We start from the raw sequence: 18,713 nt of genomic DNA, 5'->3' as shown, positions 1-18,713 counted from the left end.
CTCGTTGTAGGAATGCCCCAAGCGCGATCTGTTGTGCAATATGAATGATTCTGTATAAGAACATCCAGTATAGCTACTGCAGTAAGTAACATCATTGTGCTGCTACTGTTTCTGAGCCAACACAGGGAGGGATATTTATGTTTTGCATGTATGAGATCGTATGAGGACACTGTCCCAAATATGTAGAATCTGGATTAAGCTGCAGGAGGGGAAGTAATGAATTGTAACAGGACTGCAGTAAGAATAAGTAAAACTAAACACTGTAATTTACCTTATGGTTTATTTGGGTAGAAATGGGGTACCTGTGGCACAGTACCATTTTTTTAAGGGTTGTACCGGCAAAAAAGAGCTTTGTACCGTGCAGGGCCGTTTCTAGACAATTTAGCTCCCAGGGCGAAGAAATAAAAATGCGCCCCCCCCCCCCAATACATAGCATGGTATTATAGTAATTTCGCGCGCCGAAGGCGCGCGCCGAAATAGGGGGTGTGGCTTGATATTAAAAGGGGTGTGGCTTAATGTAAGGCGTGGTCTAGCAGGAAAACAATTACCTTATATCACACTTTTGCAACCTGCAAGACCAGACATTGGTTGCTGCAGGAATTGTTATTGTCCTCCCGCACTTAAGTTGGCTGGCTGAAGGCCACACAATGACCTAGTACGCCTCACAATGACAGGCTACTTAAATCATTATACACTATTTATCTGTGATGCCAATTACACATTACGCCGTACACTGTGATGACGATTACATATTACGCCGCACACCGTGATGACAATTACACATTACACCGCACACCAAGATGCCCATTAGACCACACACTGTGATGGCAATTACACAATACTCCCCACATCGTAATGCCCATTACACATTATGCCCCATGTGCCGCTGCCGCACAACCGATGCTGTTTACTAATATGCCCCCACAGTGCCAGATATGCCCCCACAGCGCCACAAATATATACCCCACAGTGCCACATATATGCCCCCACAGTGCCACACATATGCCCCCACAGTGACACAAATATATGCCCCCACAGTGACACAAATATATGCCCCCACAGTCCCACAAATATATGCCCCCACAGTGCCACACATATGCCCCCAGTGCCACAAATATATGCCCCCACAGTGCCACAATTATGCCCCACAGTGCCACACATATGCCCCACAGTGCCACAGATATATGCCCCCAGTGCCACAGATATATGCCCCCAGTGCCACAGATATATGCCCCCAGTGCCACAGATATATGCCCCCCAGTGCCACAGATATATGCCCCCCAGTGTCACAAACATATGCCCCCAGTGCCACAGATATATGCCCCCAGTGCCACAGATATATGCCCCCAGTGCCACAGATATATGCCCCCAGTGCCACAGATATATGCCCCCCAGTGTCACAAACATATGCCCCCAGTGCCACAGATATATGCCCACAGTGCCACAGATATATGCCCCCCAGTGCCACAGATATATGCCCCCCAGTGTCACAAACATATGCCCCCAGTGCCACAGATATATGCCCCCAGTGCCACAGATATATGCCCCCAGTGCCACAGATATATGCCCCCCAGTGCCACAGATATATGCCCCCCAGTGTCACAAACATATGCCCCCAGTAACAAACTTACTTGGAGAGGGGAGGGGAGCGCATCGTGCTTCTCTCCTATCCCGCGCCCGAGCTCCTATTGGCTGACAGCGGCAGCCCAGTGACGTGGGCGAGGGGACGGAGAAACGCACGATGCGTTCCCCTCCCCTCTCCAGCGTGGAGTCGGGCGGCCGGGGAGACAGCGGCAGCGGCTGCGGCTGCGGGCGGGGGGGTTAGACTGCCGGGCGCCCTGGCTGTTTCAGAGGCGGACAAGCCGTGCGGCGCCCCGGGCTGCTGCACGGCTTGTCCGCCTCTAGAAACGGCCCTGGTACCGTGTTTCTGGGTCTCCAACTGTCCATTGAAAGTATAGGAAAGGGTCATGGCCACGCCACCTTTACCCATGACCACACCTCCTTTCCGAATGTGCTCTATAGGTGTTGGAGGTTATGAGTAACATATAACACAGCTGTATGATGGCCCACATGGGCCTGGGCCGTAAAATGATCAAGGGCCTATTGTGAGAAGCCGAGGGGGTGTGGCCAGTGCCATGTGGGTGTGTACTTCAGTCTCCCCATACACTATCAGCCCCATTGTCTCCTTAATCACATCAAATATCTGTAAACCAAGATGTTTACAGTGTGAGGTGCGCATGTGGTGGGGATTATTAGTGGAAGAGAATGTGATGGGGGGGCTCATATATCGCCCCGAGATCTTTAGGTGAATGAGGCAGATCTTATGCTAGATACAGAAATAGCAGCTGCAGCCTGTTTTCTGAGGGAACCCAGCAGTCTACGTTCGGCTTGTTATTGTTAGTAACAGATAGTGCAGGACATTGTGCAGGCCTGCTGAGGTTAAGGAAAAGGTTTTCATCGTACAGTAAGTTTTGCAAGCTGCTTGTTACAATGTGTGCCATCAATAGTTCTACTTTCCCCCATTAAATGCTCTTTTCAAAAAAAGAAAGCTTTATTAACAGCTTAGCAACACTACAAGAACCATACAGTTCAATACTTCAATAAACATTCATCTACTGCACTATTTTCTATCGAAAAAGTAAGGCACTTAGGGGTAAAGCTTCTAAAAATGAAAAAATTATATTGCCCATAGCAACCAATCAGATTCTTTCTATCTGGTTGCTATGGGCAACATCACCTCTTTAAACTTTTAGAAGGTTTCGTAAATTTGCCCCTTACACTCAGAGTTTGAAAATGACAGTAAGGGGCTGTTTGGCTGGTTGTTTATCACTCTCCACTCCACTTTACCACTTTTTTAAGCTTAACCCATTCAGTGGTGTTTTTTTTTTTAGGGAGCGCTCCCCACTGGGTGAGTTTTTTCTGTGGAGCGCTCCCTAAAAAAAAAAACATCGCTGTTTCCCCGGGTCCGGGCAGCGCTGCTGAACCATCGATCAGCCGCTGCCCGACCCTGAGCTATGAACTCAGCAGCACTGCCCGGCGCTAATCACTGGCAATCCCGAGAATTTTCCGGGCTTGCCGGCATGGGCATTAAGGCATAGCCCGGAAAATTCTCGGGATTACCAGTGAAGGGGTTAATACACCTGTCAACCAATCAGATTTCGTAATTTTATGGGTTGTCTTTCCATTTTATCATCTCTCCAAGCTGTGATAAATGATGGCCATGATGTATCACTGGTGCTTTCCTAGCTATATACTGGTAACGCCAGTACGTATACCCGCAGACTGCACCGCAGGAGAACGTTAGATGACCCGGTGAAGCAGAACAGGCCGAACAGTAAAGGGACTACACAATATAATTCCTCTGCAGACATTTAACTGGAACCATTATTCTCCGGCTGTCAGCATGTGAGAGATCCAGTGCAGACTCGTCCTCCTTTCTCCTATAGAACACAGAGTATTTCTGCTCTGAGCGCTAACAGAATATATCACTGACAAACACAGAACGAGCAACATGTGGGGACTGCAGAGCCGTCATTTCCTGCCCCGTACCCCCTGCGCTATCAGTAGTGCTCATTGACTGCTGCCCGTTTTCCTGTCTTTGTCCGTGGCTTGGCATCATGAGCGCTTATGAGGGCGTTCACTTGTTTTGTTTTGGATTTAACGCTTTCAAAAATAACACTGAATGGGCCATTTACTCCTGTCCTTCTGCTGCGTGCAGCGTATTGTTTGCTGTGTACAATACAGAACTCCCTGGCTGCAGGTTGCATGCGCTGCCTGGTGGCCTTTTATAAAATGTAAAGCTTATGCAATAAAGAAAGTTTAAAAAAAAAAAAAAAAAAAAAAAAAATGTAAAGCTTATTAATAGCCTGCGTCGGACTTACGTCGGCAATCGTGGCTGCCAAGGGTGTCATTATTGGGAGCTGACATTCAATTACAGCCGGGGAACCACAAGTCGGTCTATTGTTCTTTATTAGTTTCACATCATACTTGGGGCCTAATTCAGACCTGTTTGCTAGGCTGTGTATACTCGCAGCCTAGCGAACAGGTAAGCGCCGAACACCCGCAACCCCCCTGAATCCCCTCGCTAGAGTACAAGAACACACCCCCTCGCATGCGACCGCGGAAAATCATTCGATGGTCGCTGAGTATCGAATGACTCTTTGTTCGTTGTTAAAATTAGTCTATACTTACTTTTATCATGGATGGAGATGGGCGAAAAGGGGGCGTGTGCTGACATCATGTGACGTCATCCGCCCCCTCCCCACCCAGGCAATGACACACCTGCGTTCCCAGGGGAAAACCCAGCTTTTTATGGGAACGCTCATAAAATGCTGGCCGTTCCCCTTGCTGTTGCCCCCCTGCCCACCCCGGACCTCCCTCTCTTTGGCGAGTGTGGAACTCGTCAAAGCCGTTCACTCCTGGGGTTTGCGCATGAGCATAATCACGCTTGCACATGCGCAGACCCCGAACATCGGGGAAGGGGACGAATTTGGACCCGAATGAATGGGTCTGAATGGGCATGTTATTTAGGAGAACATCTACTCAATGCTCTGTATGGCTTTTTTATTTTAATATAGTGATGTCAGCAGATGAAGTGCAGCCTGGAGCCAATATGGCTGCCACACTAATCTGAGATGCTAGGTGTTCTTTATGCTCTTTAGAGCTTAATAAGAGGATGGAGCAAAATGATGTCAGCACCAGGGGAGGCTCCAGGAGGGGGGATGCCGCACAGTTCAAAATTCACTTAGGGAAGAAACAACAACTGCCATTCCAAACTGACTTACTGGCAGTGGGTGCGTCTCTGCTCTTTGAATTTTGAAATGTACTGCAGCCCCTCTGGAGCCGCCACTGGTCAGTACCAAGTTAAGAACCTACATAATTACAAGAACACCGTGAGAATAAATTGTAAGCTTTGACAAGCAGGGCCCTCTTCCCTTTAGTGCTTTACTTCCCTGACCTATACCATCATGTGCTGCTCATTACCAACAGCGAGATTGAATTGGGCTCAGCCATTGCTGCATTTGGAGGTATTTTGACAGCATATACCAGCTATATAACAGGGCGGCAGTGGGTCCTGTGCTGGTCTCGCCCCCTTAACCCATGACTCCTAGGGGGTGGGGCAGACAGCTCCGCCCACAGCTCGCCACAGGGTGTCTACCTGGAACGGCAGCTCTGCTATATTGATACTGGCTGCACTGTACAAGCCACATGCAAGTGCCGCCTACAAAGTTCTTGTCCCTTTTGCAAAGGCATCATTTGCACCTATGCCAGGCCCTGGCATATGCTGCAATGTTTATATGGCTAGTGCCCATTATTCTGCATTGGTGTGACGTGTACATCTTTTGTGCTATTTTCTTATTGTGTATGCACTGTGTTCCAATAACATTCCCTGTAAGGTGCTGTTGACCTCATGTGGCACTGTATAGCGAAAGTTTATTAATAATGATAAAAATAATAATAATAATATTCTTAATTATATAGAAAGTATCTGCCAACTAACTGTCAGGGAAGTTTTGAGATCCTGGACAATACTTTGCAAATGTTCCGGTCCTGCCTCATTGGGTACGTGGGTGCCTGAACTTCTTATATATGCTACATGTGGATCACTCCTGGGACTGGAGAGCTGGCCTGACTAGACTCATATAATACATGTTGGCTTGAAATGTTTTCTCATACCTCTCGGTTCTTACTACTTTATTTCCCTTACCATTATGTTCTTTGTGATATATACTGCTTTATCCTTAAGTATACACTATGTTTAGTATGTTTGTGCTGATTCTTATTTGATAATACAATATATTTCCAAACGCTTCATATCCTAGATGTACATGGCTACTGGGGGGGGGGGGGGGGGGGGGGGCATGTATACCTAAGTTGGAGGTAGGTTATACAGGGTGGGGGGTTTTAGGGTAGGTTTGTTTTGGGCATTATTTTATTTATAATTTTGGGTAATTGGGCATATAATAGGTACTCTTAAGTCTATTTGGACATTGAACAATATAGCAAGAGTCCCCTACTAAGTGGGAGGTTGTTGAATACTCCGATCCGTAATGAATATTATATTATCCGTTTTTTATGTACATGCTTGGTCATCCCTGAATGGCGCCTTCGGGGAATGTAATACCATGATTGCTCTCTGGAATTATTCTGCATTCTTGCATTATATATATCCTGCTGATGATCACAAGACCATTTACTCATACTGTATCTCTTCATGTCCACCTTGCAAGTTTATGTTGTTGCTCTAATTGCCCCTCTATGTATAAGGGGTGCTGTAGTATTGTTATATGAAAAATCTCAATAAAAATTATTGAATTAAAAAAACTGTCAGGGAAGTTGAGTTCAATAGACATTTGCACATCTGACAGCAGGCCATTCTTAGCCATAGGAAAGCGTGTAAGGGGCACAGAGGTACCCGATGGAGTCCTAATTCTAATTTGTCAGCTGCTCACTGTCTGTCCTCACATAAAGCTTGTTCCTCCTATATACATTTGGCCTTGACATTAGCTATGTCTCCCTACTTATGAAGTCTCTCATCTCTCAGCAGCAATTATAGTAATCTATACTTTACATGTGGTCTATCTGGGGCTTTAAATATGCGATAATGACCTCTACAACAAAACCATAGATAGGGGATGGCTGGGCAGGCCGCAGGGAACATACTGCTTTTATGTGTAGCTGTGCACCTTGGCGCTTGTGTAGGTACAGATGTGTACTTCCTCATCTAGCCTCCGTGCATAATTAGTTGCATCTTATTTGCATTGCAAATAGTATGCACAAGCAGATGTTGCTGATTAAAGAAATATGCGGCATGCCTATTTTCTCTGTGCAGCTGAAGCTGTAGCTTTCGCATCATTTTAATCAGCAGTGTCTGTTTGTGCATCTTATTTGCATAGCGATGCAAATAAGGCCAATTTTCAGGGGGGGAAAAATAACAAAAAAATGCCTGGAGTTAGTAAACACACTCACAACTAAGGGCCTAATTCAGTCCTGATCGCTGCTGTGCTATTGAACAACCGCACAAGCGTAGAAATCATAGCGCACATGTGCGAGGCCAAACAGCAACAAAAATGAGCACTTAGGGCCTGATTCTAGTTCATATGGTCCCCGGCGTGGAGACGAGCAGTGGCATGCATATGGGGAAAACGCTGCGCGTCCGCACGCAAACACAGATGGACAGCTCTTGGACCTGGATGCCGCAAGTCTAAGTCAGCTCAGAATGGGAAAAATCATTAGATGGGGAGTGAGTTGCGATTGGATTTGCGGCTGGCCACCTATTGGAAAGATTTTTGCAAGCCATTCGCAGACTTGCACTGGCTGGGATTTATCTCTGTCTGGGCAGCAGCTAATTACAGGGCTCTGCTAAATCGCCCAGTAGCGATCAGGTCTGAATCGTGCCCTAAGTGTGACTACAGTAGTGGGGTATTCAATCCCCGCCGCTATTTATGACGGTGGGAAATAGCCACGGGCGCCTATTCAATGCTGTCTTGCCCAACAGCATTGAAGAGGCAAATCGACAGAACAGGCCCAACTTTAAAAGGTGTCGGGCTCGTTTTAACGATAACGGCCATGAATTGTCGCGATAACGGACGAATCTGGACAATCCACGACCGTTTACGCGGACACGCTCCCTTTTTTGCTGATCGCCCGGCAGAATATTAAATCCCGTCTGGCGATAAGCGGTCGAAACGAGACGAAAACGGGCCAGGGTCACAGCTGTCGTGGCCTGGGACGGAATAACCCCTAACATGGTTCAACATCTGTAACATGAAATGGCCCAATAGGAATGTATATTAGTAGGTTGGGGGATAGTTTTACCACCATGTTCTTGTTTTTTCTTACAAGATTGGGAATTGAGGACAGAAGTCCCAGCTCCGCTTCAAAATACTTTTTATACCATTCATGAATTTAGGGATTTAAATCCCAACTGAAACATGGGCAGAGAAATATGGGATTACAACCAGTGGAATTGTGAAGTTTAAATAAAGTAAAGGATCTGTTCTATGAAAGTGGAACATGATAAATAGCAACATGAGGTTAAAAACTATTATTTAAGGTTAATTGTTTAATTAAATGGATGTAATAGGGGGAAATGTAACAAACATTGCAGAGGGATAATGTATAGAGATAAAGGTCTTCACTCTAAATAATTGGGAATGGGGCGAATCCAGCCGCGTTCCAATGTTTGGGGTTCTGTGCATGTGCATGGTATATTATGCGCACGTGCAGCTCCCCTTTGCGTACGGCTTCGGCGACTTCCATAGTCGCCAAGCCGTTCGCAAGGATCGTGGCGGGCCGCTGGCAGACGGCGGCGGGGGTCGCCCAGCGTTTTATGGGCATCCTTATGAATATGCTAGGCGTTCCCATGGGTACACGATGGGCGGGACGGGTTCCCATGGGCGGGACGATGTGTGCCGGGGGCAGGCGGCTGACATCCTGGGACTCGCAAATAAAACTCAGTTCCGACCCTTAGACTATATTTAACTATATTGGCAGTGTCGCAAGTCAAACTAAACTGAATGTACACAACGGTCAACAATATCATTCAGTGACATCACTGGGCCCTGCTGTACATGCGGGTCGTTGGCTACATAACCAAAGTCCACCCTCATGTTCAGTAGACAAAGGGGGTTGGTACGATGTGCGGGAGCTTGCATCGTTAATATACAAAGTGTACACACAAGACTTTTTAAAAAAAAAGATATCGGACAGAAGGGCCCTTCTGAGCGATATCTGTTATTTTCTCGTTAGGTTGTATGTTAAGGTGTATGGGGCTTTATATGTGTATGTGATTTTATATTATCTTATATATGGTGTTTATATCATCGGGAGCCCCTTCAAGTGTAATGCCGTTTGCAGAGAAGAGGATGATGATGGTGGCAGCGATAGATTTATATGTATGCCGGATTACAGGTTCCACATATTTTAAAATGTGTGCAACTCAAACTAAAGGAGCAGAGAGATAAATCTGCAGATACGGTTCTGTGTGTATGCATCAGTGACACTTGTCATTCTGATCTACATCAGTGCTATAGGGCTCTCTCCCCGACACAGAACAGCTGGCCTAGCTCACTAGTAGAATAACAAACAGTTTATCACTGGGAACAATTCAAACATGCTGACGTCAGCCTGATAGAGTGGCGAGCAGGCATATCTGCCCCACCCCCTGCACAGACAGCGGGCTGCTGGATTATCTGTTAGATATACTGCAGATGTTATCTAAGCACAATATGAATAATAACAAACCCTACAGGTCTAAAATGTGGACTATTGACTTATTATAACTTTGTTTTTTTAATGATCACTGTACCATGTAATTGTATCAGGTAGCCTTTTCTCAGTACAAGACCGAAACATTTTACCCCTTTCCACCCCCTTGGGAGTCGATACCCAATAGTATCCCCTGATTAGTGGGTGGCTACACATAATTGTCACAGTTTTCAGACAACCCAGCAGGTTACACGGTCCAGGATGTCTGGCAGGTGCACCGGCAGAGTTGACCAACTGTCATATTTTTAAAGAGCTCAATGGTGATGCATTGTGATTGGCCAGCGGATGTTTTGGCACATAACTCCAAAACAAGGCAACCAATTCCAACACCCATTTAGATCTGCACATCTACGGACTAATAACTTTAATTTGGCATATGCCTGGATGGTGTAATGGTTAGCATTACTGTCTCACGGCACTGAGGCCATGGGTTTGATTCGCACCATGGCCCTAAGTGTGTGGAGTTTGGGGTTCATTCTGGTTGATTCGCAAATCCACCAAAATCCCACCCTACGAATGTCTGGACTTTCAAGTCACTTCCATATGCGTGTAAGCTGGGATGGATATGGGCTTGCAGCTGACATCCGGTGATGTCAGCTACTAGCCCCCCACACCCCCGTCGCCGCCTCATTACCATGAGGCGCTGGGCGTTCCCATATGGTAGTGGGCTTCCCGGCGCATCCCGCCCTTCTCCATCCTCCGCTCGCCTTGTAGGGTGCGTGCACCCTGCGAGCAGAATATTCGCAGAAACGCGCCTGCGCATGTGCGCAACATTGATCCTCCTTGTGAATGCACGGAGGACCGAATGAATAAGAATAACCCCCTTTGTATATTCTCCCTGTGCCTGCGTGGGTTTCCTCCAGGTACTCCGGTTTCTTCCAACAGTCCAAAAAATATACTGCTAGGGTAATTTACTCACAACAAAAAAATTATAATATCATTTAGATTATAAATATATAATAGAATATAGATTCTGAGGCAGGGACTGATGAGAATGTTCAACTATTCTCTGTAAAGTGCTGCGGAATATCTGAGCCTTACTGTATATAAATAACTGGTATTAAATAAATGATGCTTCATAGAAATAAGATGCTCATAATATCGTATAAATTAGTATCTACAAATAATTACTTTATTTTGACCGAGAAATATAATCCCATGTTTATTTGGAGGTACCAATAAAATATCAGGTGCCCTGGTAAAAAATGCAGATAAGTACAGAAGTAAGTTTTTTTCTGAATAGATTAACAGATTCCACTGACATCGGTAATAAAAAATTACGTGAAAAAGACAAACAAAAATAGAATATATATTTTTCCTTAACAGTTTTTTTTTTTCGCCACTGCTATAAAAACACAATGATAGTTCTCAGTCTGATCATTATAATGATCCCCGGCCCAACCCTGAATCATTACAATGTGGGACGCAAGGAAATAGTCCTAAATATATTTTATTTTCCAATACTATTAATACAGCTGGCCACACCGCATTCCCAGTGTAATGCTATACACAACTAAATTTAACTTTGGAACATAAGTTTGACTGCTCCTTCTATATCATAACAGAATCCTTTTACTTACACAATAAGCTCAAAACTGATTATTACGGTGACACAGGGGGAAGAGGAATAATTTGTGGGTGATGCAAATTAACAGCCGTTGGCCACAAATTCATCCAGTTTGTCTGCGTGCTGGGGGGGGTACTGATTACAGGCTTGTTAGAAGGGCCCGGCAAGGACGAATGCCCTCTCTTGTGGCTCACAGTGCCTTATCACAGGGAAGTGCATAACATTTTTTAATTTTGTTTCGGAAGGGAGTCTGGCCACAGCTCTCAGACTTGACCACGCCCCTTGTACCCAGGTCGCATTCAGAGCTCAGCGGCCCTGCTTTGCTATAACAAAGGCTGAGGAGGGAATTAAGATACTTATTTAAAAGACAAAAAAATACCCGTAGACGCCGAACCAATTAAATATGTAGAGATAAATGTAGTGAGGAAACGGTTACCTTGGTGATCAAACAATGTGGTACCTAGATCAAGTAGTTCCTAAAGGTGCCCATACATGGTGGGATGAACTCTGTGCTTTTAGTACTATATTGCATTGCATACCAAGTTATGTTTTATGGTAATTAGTGAGCTGGCGAATCTCAATCTCAACTCATGAATGCAAAACAGCCATTTAACAGACACACCAGAGGGACAAGAGAAAAGAACAGAGGTAATAGGGTACTAAAGGGGGTAAGATGATGGTATGAAAGTAGGACACTTACTTGAGAAGTAGCCTTTTCTCTGTGCATAACAAATCCCACAGCTACACAACGTGATCAGCAGACTGACAATCACCACCGCCGATATGATTGCAGCCAAGTTCAAGTCATCTATGCAACAGCAGAGAAAAAGGTTACACATATAACTAGGTTTAACAGGCGAATGCATCTACTTAGATGTCTGTACAGTAAATATTAAATAAGTGCTACTAGTTATTCCCTTGAAACAGATATTTTTGCACAGTCTTAAAACCTCCACTAACGGCATGAAAAAAATCCCCACAGAAATCTGAGGTTAGCCGTGGGTCAGAAGGAACGAGGATTAATAGTATGTTTGTTATTTTTTGGTTACATTCTATTCCATTGAGAAAAAATGGTAAATTACTGTTTCAGACTACACTTTCTTGATGCTAAATGTATAAATGAGAAAAGGTGTCCATACATCGGACCCGCCGGGACAGCCGTTTTGGTACGATTTAACGGCCCAATTGGTTGCAATAGTCCAAAATCGGACCAAATTGGCTCAATGTTTGGGGGCCTTACACTGCTAACACTGTTCCTCGCCTCTAGGATGCACCGGCGGACACTGGGACCTAGGTGGAGCTCCGTTAGGACAAACCCACCACCACCCGTCTACACCTACACACCTCAGCTTGACAGAGCCCCAGCTCCCAGCAGCACCGTCATTTAGACAGGCTGGTAATTAGTCATTAAATTAAAGTGCACCATTTGTCTTAACATTAAATGTAAGTATTTTTACTAGCTTGTGGGAGATCTATTGATGGTAAAATCACCCAACATCAACATAATAAATGGTTCATTAATTTTTCAACTCTCAAATCTTAAAAAAAAAATATATACATTTATTCAACTGGCACAAAAAAATCCTTTAGAATGGATTGGGGGTCAGCCAATCACAAGCAATGTTTACACTCTGGCAGCTTGTGACTGGCTGAGCACTGAACTCCATCCCCACTGAAAACAATGGCACTAAAGGAAAAAACAATGAAATACCATTGCAGAACTGTTCCGGTGTGGTCTGCAGTTACACAAGACGCAGCAAATAGTGGGGGTTTCATGATTTGTTTTAATTTCACATTGTCCATTGAAATGAATGATTACATCTACCTCACCTCACTGGTTTTGATGTATAAGCAGCTGATTCTTTTTGGTGATTTCCATCCATGAGCATTTTTCAAATTGACCCTTTTCTATATGTGACAATGCAAAGTCCCTAATTCCTCTGATTGTGAGATGTATGGTGATTTTGCTGGTTTCAAAAAGTATAGTAAATTTAGGGCCTGGTTCCCAATTGCCCACGACTCGAGCCACCACTGAGATGGGTCTTGCTACTTTTTGTGCCGTCCATGACAATTGCGTGCAGTTCAGAGTCATATGCATCCCAGCCACCTCTCAATGTAATCAACAAAAACTAGTGATGTATTAAACCTTATAAAGACAAAGGGGTAGATGTTTGAAGCAATGATAAGGGAGGAGGAGTGGCCCATGGCAACCAATCAGCACTGAAGTAACATTCATAATTTAGATAATATCAAATTATACAGAGCAGCTGATTGGTTGCCATGGGCCATGTCTCCTGTGGCTCACTTCTCCCTTATCACTGCTTCATACATCTACCGCTAAGAGTGGGTAAGTTGCCCATGGAAGCGAACCGGGCTCTAGCTATCATTTCTCTAGAACAGCGGTTCTCAAACTGTGGGTCCTGACCCCAAAGTGGGTCCCGACCTTCTCAGCATGGGGTCGCGACTCCAGGTTGCTGACCATCAGGCTGATGACTTTTCTAATCTCATTCAGTGATTCAAGAAGTCTGAAAGATCTGTTGAATTGTCTGTTATGTTAGACTCCTCCCATCATTTTGTGCCTTCACAATGCTGCCATGTATGTGCTGTCTGCTGACTACACATGTGATGTGATGACCTTCTGCAGTGACTTGCTGGGGTCCCGTAATTATTTTTATTGTATGATGGAGTCCCAGAGCAAAATAGTTTGAGGACCCCTGCTCTAGAACATTCTATAAAATGGTAGCTACAAGCTGGTCAGTTGTTATCGGCTTCTCCACCTGTCCTCTTTGGAAAGTTTGATACATATATCCCCCTTGATCAGAATTGACGTGTGACAGATCACTGGCAGGAATGCATGTTGTGGGCTAGACTGGAATATGTATGTGTAGCTTCACCAGCGTGACGAATCCCTTGGTGCCCAATAACTGTAGATAAAATCTCCATCTCTCTCATAGGTTTCATGCATCCCCTGAAACCCTGATACACACTGTAAGCTTCCTGTAGACGTGCTAATATTTCATTCCGCAGGCCGAGGCTACTCACCGACTTGCATTCTCTTGGCTATACACCGCTGCTTGCCGATACTGTTAATGGCCTCACAGTAATACTCTCCAGTATCCCGTTTTGTGACTGTGCTGAAATGCTGGTTGAAGAAATAAGTATTGTTAGTTACATAACTCACTCTCTGGTGCAAAATAACTTTGGGGAATGGCGACCTAGGACCCGGGGGAACAGTATACAGATATGTCCTCATACATCCTTTGCTGCAGGCACACCAAACAGCACCTCTTGGCACGCCAGGTCGTGTGAGAATATTCAGGCATCAGACTTATTGTTTGCCAAAAAATGCTTCTTAGTTGCAACACAATGTGGCTAGAATGCCCAAGGAGACTGTGCTAATTAATATGATATATGACTTGTATATCTGTGTGCGACTGAGTCTCTGTATCTGTACACAAAGTGCTACAATGAGGCAGCTGCATCCTTTTTTCCAATAAATGTGTTGTTCTGCTCCGTATACAGACTCAGTCGCACACAGTATACAGTCTCATATCACATTAATCAGCACAGTCACCATGTGCGACCTAGTTGCACTGTGAATAAGACTCATTTTCAGCAACAAAAGACGGTTCACTGGCAACAGGTATCTTGCACTGCATGGCGTATTAACAAAGCAGAGCAGAATTTGTATTGGAGAAAAACTGTGGCTGCTACATTCAAACCTTCATGTAGAGATTCAGAGACTCAGTCACACACAGATATACAGGTGTCATATATCACATTAACCAGCACAGTCTCCTTCTGCGTCCCTTTACTCTTTAGAAGGTTCTGATGCCAGGAGAGGCTGTTTGGTGTGACTGCAGCAAAGATGTATGAGGACCAGGGGAGGCTCAGCGGTAGGGGTTGCAGTGCAGTTCAAAATTCAAATTGGGGAGGGACAGCACCTGCCACCACCTGTCATTCCAAACTCACTCACTGGCAGTTGGTGCGGTTCCCCGATTTGAATTTTGAACTGTGTCTCCTCTGTAGACTCCACAGATTACGACACACCTGTAGGTCAGCATGTCAACTTTTGACTTTAGCATTTTGCTTCCTGCAGACCCCATTTTGCTTCCTGCAGACCCCATGTGTACACTTGGCTGTATATCATAGACTTACATGTTGCAACAAAGGCACCTGTCCCAGTACACCACCTCCTCCTCTGTTGTGCAAAATAATTCTAGTTTGTTTATATGTCAGATTAAAACAGGAAAGTTATGGTTTCACTTCCACCTTACTACATCAACAGGGCTGTTATTCCGCTACCAGACGACTGCCTGCTGACCTCCTGCCCTCCTGATTACTTTCATAGGATGTTGCATCAGGCACAGACAAAAATAAAACTTACTAGAAGTGAAGCATCTGACTTATGGGCAGTTTGTGACGGCCTGCCCAGAGGTGAGAGAATTCTGTTTTTGCATTGTCCAGTGTCAGGCTCTGAATACACGTGGGGTAATGTACTAAGGGTCAGATGTATCAAGCTTCAAAAAGTGATAAATGGAGAGTGATAAACAGCCAGCCAATCAGCTCCTACCTGCCATGTTACAGACTGGGTTTGAAAAATGACAGGTAGGAGCTGATTGGCTGGTTGTTTATCACTCTCCATTTGATCACTTTTTGAAGCTTGATACATCTGGCCTTATGCCTTGTAGAGTAATTAAGTGGAGACATAAATAAAATGCCAGTCAGCTCCTGTCAGGTTACAGGTAATGCTTAAAATGGCAGTTAGGGGCACACTGGTTGGAATTTTATTTCTCTCCACTTTATCACTCTCTGGGGTGGAATTTATTAAGATGGGAGTTCTATTTCACACGGGTTGTTGCTATGGGCAACCAATCAGAATATGTGGCCCTCCAGCTGTTGTGAAACTACAAGTCCCATCATGCCTTGCCATAGTTTTTTCTATTAGGGAATGCTAAAACTATGGCAAGGCATGCTGGGATGTGTAGTTTCACAACAGCTGGAGGGCCACAGTTTGGACATGCCTGTTCTAGAAGATAATAGATAGTATGTAATTGGTTGCCCATAGCAACAACCCATGTGAAACATGCGACTGAGTCTCTGTATCTGTACACAACGTGCTACAATGAGTCAGCCGCATCCTTTTTTCCAATAAATGTGTTGTTCTGCTCCGTATACAGACTCAGTCGCACACAGTATACAGTCTCATATCACATTAATCAGCACAGTCACCATGTGCGACCTAGTTGCACTGTGAATAAGACTCATTTTCAGCAACAAAAGACGGTTCACTGGCAACAGGTATCTTGCACTGCATGGCGTATTAACAAAGCAGAGCAGAATTTGTATTGGAGAAAAACTGTGGCTGCTACATTCAAACACTTCATGTAGAGATTCAGGGCGGGATTCTATATGTCTTACCGCTGCGATGCCGGGACCTTTTAGCCGCCGCTGTCATCTCCTGGTATGCTATATGATGCGGGCGATCTGTGCTTCTCTCAGCACTTCCGCATTCCCGCTGGTATCGGTGCGCGCTGCTCTCCTCATACACTTGTACTGGAGTGGCACGCGCACCGTATGCTATATTATCCGACGCTCTTTTCTTAACTGTGTTACACCTCGCCACTTTTACCAAGCGGAATGTGAGTGACATGGGTGTTTACTGCGGTGGGATGGAAGCTTGTGCTCAGCTGGATGCACACAGGGATGGGGGAGTTATTAATCCACCCCAAATTTTGTTTTATTGTAATTTTTTGCGGTTTTATGTGTGTTCTGAGGTGTTTTTTTTTTTAATAGATTTGCCTCCTGAGGTGTGAGGCAATTTTCTAACCTGTACCCGTGAAGCCATCTCATTGTATTTATTTGTTCATGAGATGCAATGTTGTACATTGCTGGAGAAGTCTTTAGAATCTGGTAAAATAAGAATATTCCTGCAATTGCTGTTAGACCTCAGTTATGTTGCCAAACAGCTGCTGCCTTGTGTTTCACAGGCACAAATCCCAGGGGTGTGTTTTGACAGCCAGATATATTTGGTGGATCCATAATAAGACAAGGGGGACGGGAGTAATTGATGAAGATGATTTAATTCCCTGCCATGTTATTTATTTATTTTTAACATTTTTTTTATAGTTTAATTTGAACCTTTTATTGTATATGTAAATTGCAGCCAATAATTCCTTGCATTTGGACATGACAACTCCTATAAACAGTAGCGTAATCATTAACCATGTGCCTCTGATACAATACTGTATTGTATTGTGTAGGTTATCATGACCTATTGGCAAGACCTTTTAATCCATTTTGTGTAACTCAGCGTCCAGGAAGGTGCCCAGTGCGCATGTCCGCTATGCACACAGCGGGCGCATGCGCACTAGACACAAAACGACGGAGATCGCGCAGGGGTCAGTTACCGCAAACAGATTGCGGTAACTGCATTCTTACAGCATATGGAGATGAGAAGAGCGGAAACTCGGCGAAGTAGTGACGGCCACCTTGCGGTAATTATGCACATTCGCCGCGATTATACCAGCATCCCGCCCTCAGAGACTCAGTCACACACAGATATACAGGTGTCATATATCACATTAACCAGCACAGTCTCCTTCTGCGTCCCTTTACTCTCTAGAAGGTTCTGATGCCAGGAGAGGCTGTTTGGTGTGACTGCAGCAAAGATGTATGAGGACCAGGGGAGGCTCAGCGGTAGGGGTTGCAGTGCAGTTCAAAATTCAAATTGGGGAGGGACAGCACCTGCCACCACCTGTCATTCCAAACTCACTCACTGGCAGTTGGTGCGGTTCCCCGATTTGAATTTTGAACTGTGTCTCCTCTGTAGACTCCACTGATTACGACACACCTGTAGGTCAGCATGTCAACTTTTGACTTTAGCATTTTGCTTCCTGCAGACCCCATTTTGCTTCCTGCAGACCCCATGTGTACACTTGGCTGTAAATCATAGACTTACATGTTGCAACAAAGGCACCTGTCCCAGTACACCACCTCCTCCTCTGTTGTGCAAAATAATTCTAGTTTGTTTATATGTCAGATTCAAACAGGAAAGTTATGGTTTCACTTCCACCTTACTACATCAACAGGGCTGTTATTCCGCTACCAGACGACTGCCTGCTGACCTCCTGCCCTCCTGATTACTTTCATAGGATGTTGCATCAGGCACAGACAAAAATAAAACTTACTAGAAGTGAAGCATCTGACTTATGGGCAGTTTCTGACGGCCTGCCCAGAGGTGAGAGAATTCTGTTTCTGCATTGTCCAGTGTCAGGCTCTGAATACACGTGGGGTAATGTACTAAGCCTTGTAGAGTAATTAAGTGAAGACATAAATAAAATGCCAGTCAGCTCCTGTCAGGTTACAGGTGATGCTTAAAATGGCAGTTAGGGGCACACTGGTTGGAATTTTATTTCTCTCCACTTTATCACTCTCTGGGGTGGAATTTATTAAGATGGGAGTTCTATTTCACACGGGTTGTTGCTATGGGCAACCAATCAGAATATGTGGCCCTCCAGCTGTTGTGAAACTACAAGTCCCATCATGCCTTGCCATAGTTTTTCTATTAGGGAATGCTAAAACTATGGCAAGGCATGCTGGGATGTGTAGTTTCACAACAGCTGGAGGGCCACAGTTTAGACATGCCTGTTCTAGAAGATAATAGATAGTATGTAATTGGTTGCCCATAGCAACAACTCCTCTTAGTAAATTTCCCCCATGGTTACCCATAGCAACATTCCATATGAAATAGAAGTCCCATCTTAGAAAATGTCCCGATCCAAGTCTTAGCACATCTTCCCAAGGGCATATACAAAGTGCAGACTAAACTCAGCACTGTCCTTAACTAAGCACCTGATTGGCAGACGCCCACCTA

The 18,713-nt window shown here is 44.9% G+C and overlaps 1 protein-coding gene across 1 annotated transcript in view; it reads right to left on the bottom strand.

Moving 5' to 3' along the window:
* The window catches only part of JAM2 (junctional adhesion molecule 2), a 110,963-nt gene that overhangs the window by 19,375 nt on the left and 72,875 nt on the right, over window positions 1-18,713 (bottom strand). The window contains exons 6-7 of the mRNA XM_083171883.1: window positions 13,880-13,979; window positions 11,538-11,645 (exon numbers count right to left, since the gene is read on the bottom strand). Of these exons, the coding sequence (XP_083028009.1) occupies window positions 11,538-11,645; window positions 13,880-13,979 (208 nt within the window). The remainder of the gene's footprint in view (window positions 1-11,537; window positions 11,646-13,879; window positions 13,980-18,713) is intronic.

This window comes from Crinia signifera, chromosome 2 (genome assembly GCF_055691185.1).
Source record: "Crinia signifera chromosome 2, ASM5569118v1, whole genome shotgun sequence".
Classification (NCBI taxonomy): Eukaryota; Metazoa; Chordata; class Amphibia; order Anura; family Myobatrachidae; genus Crinia; species Crinia signifera.
Note: the sequence above shows the minus strand (reverse complement) of the source record. Positions and strands in the feature narration are given on the sequence as shown.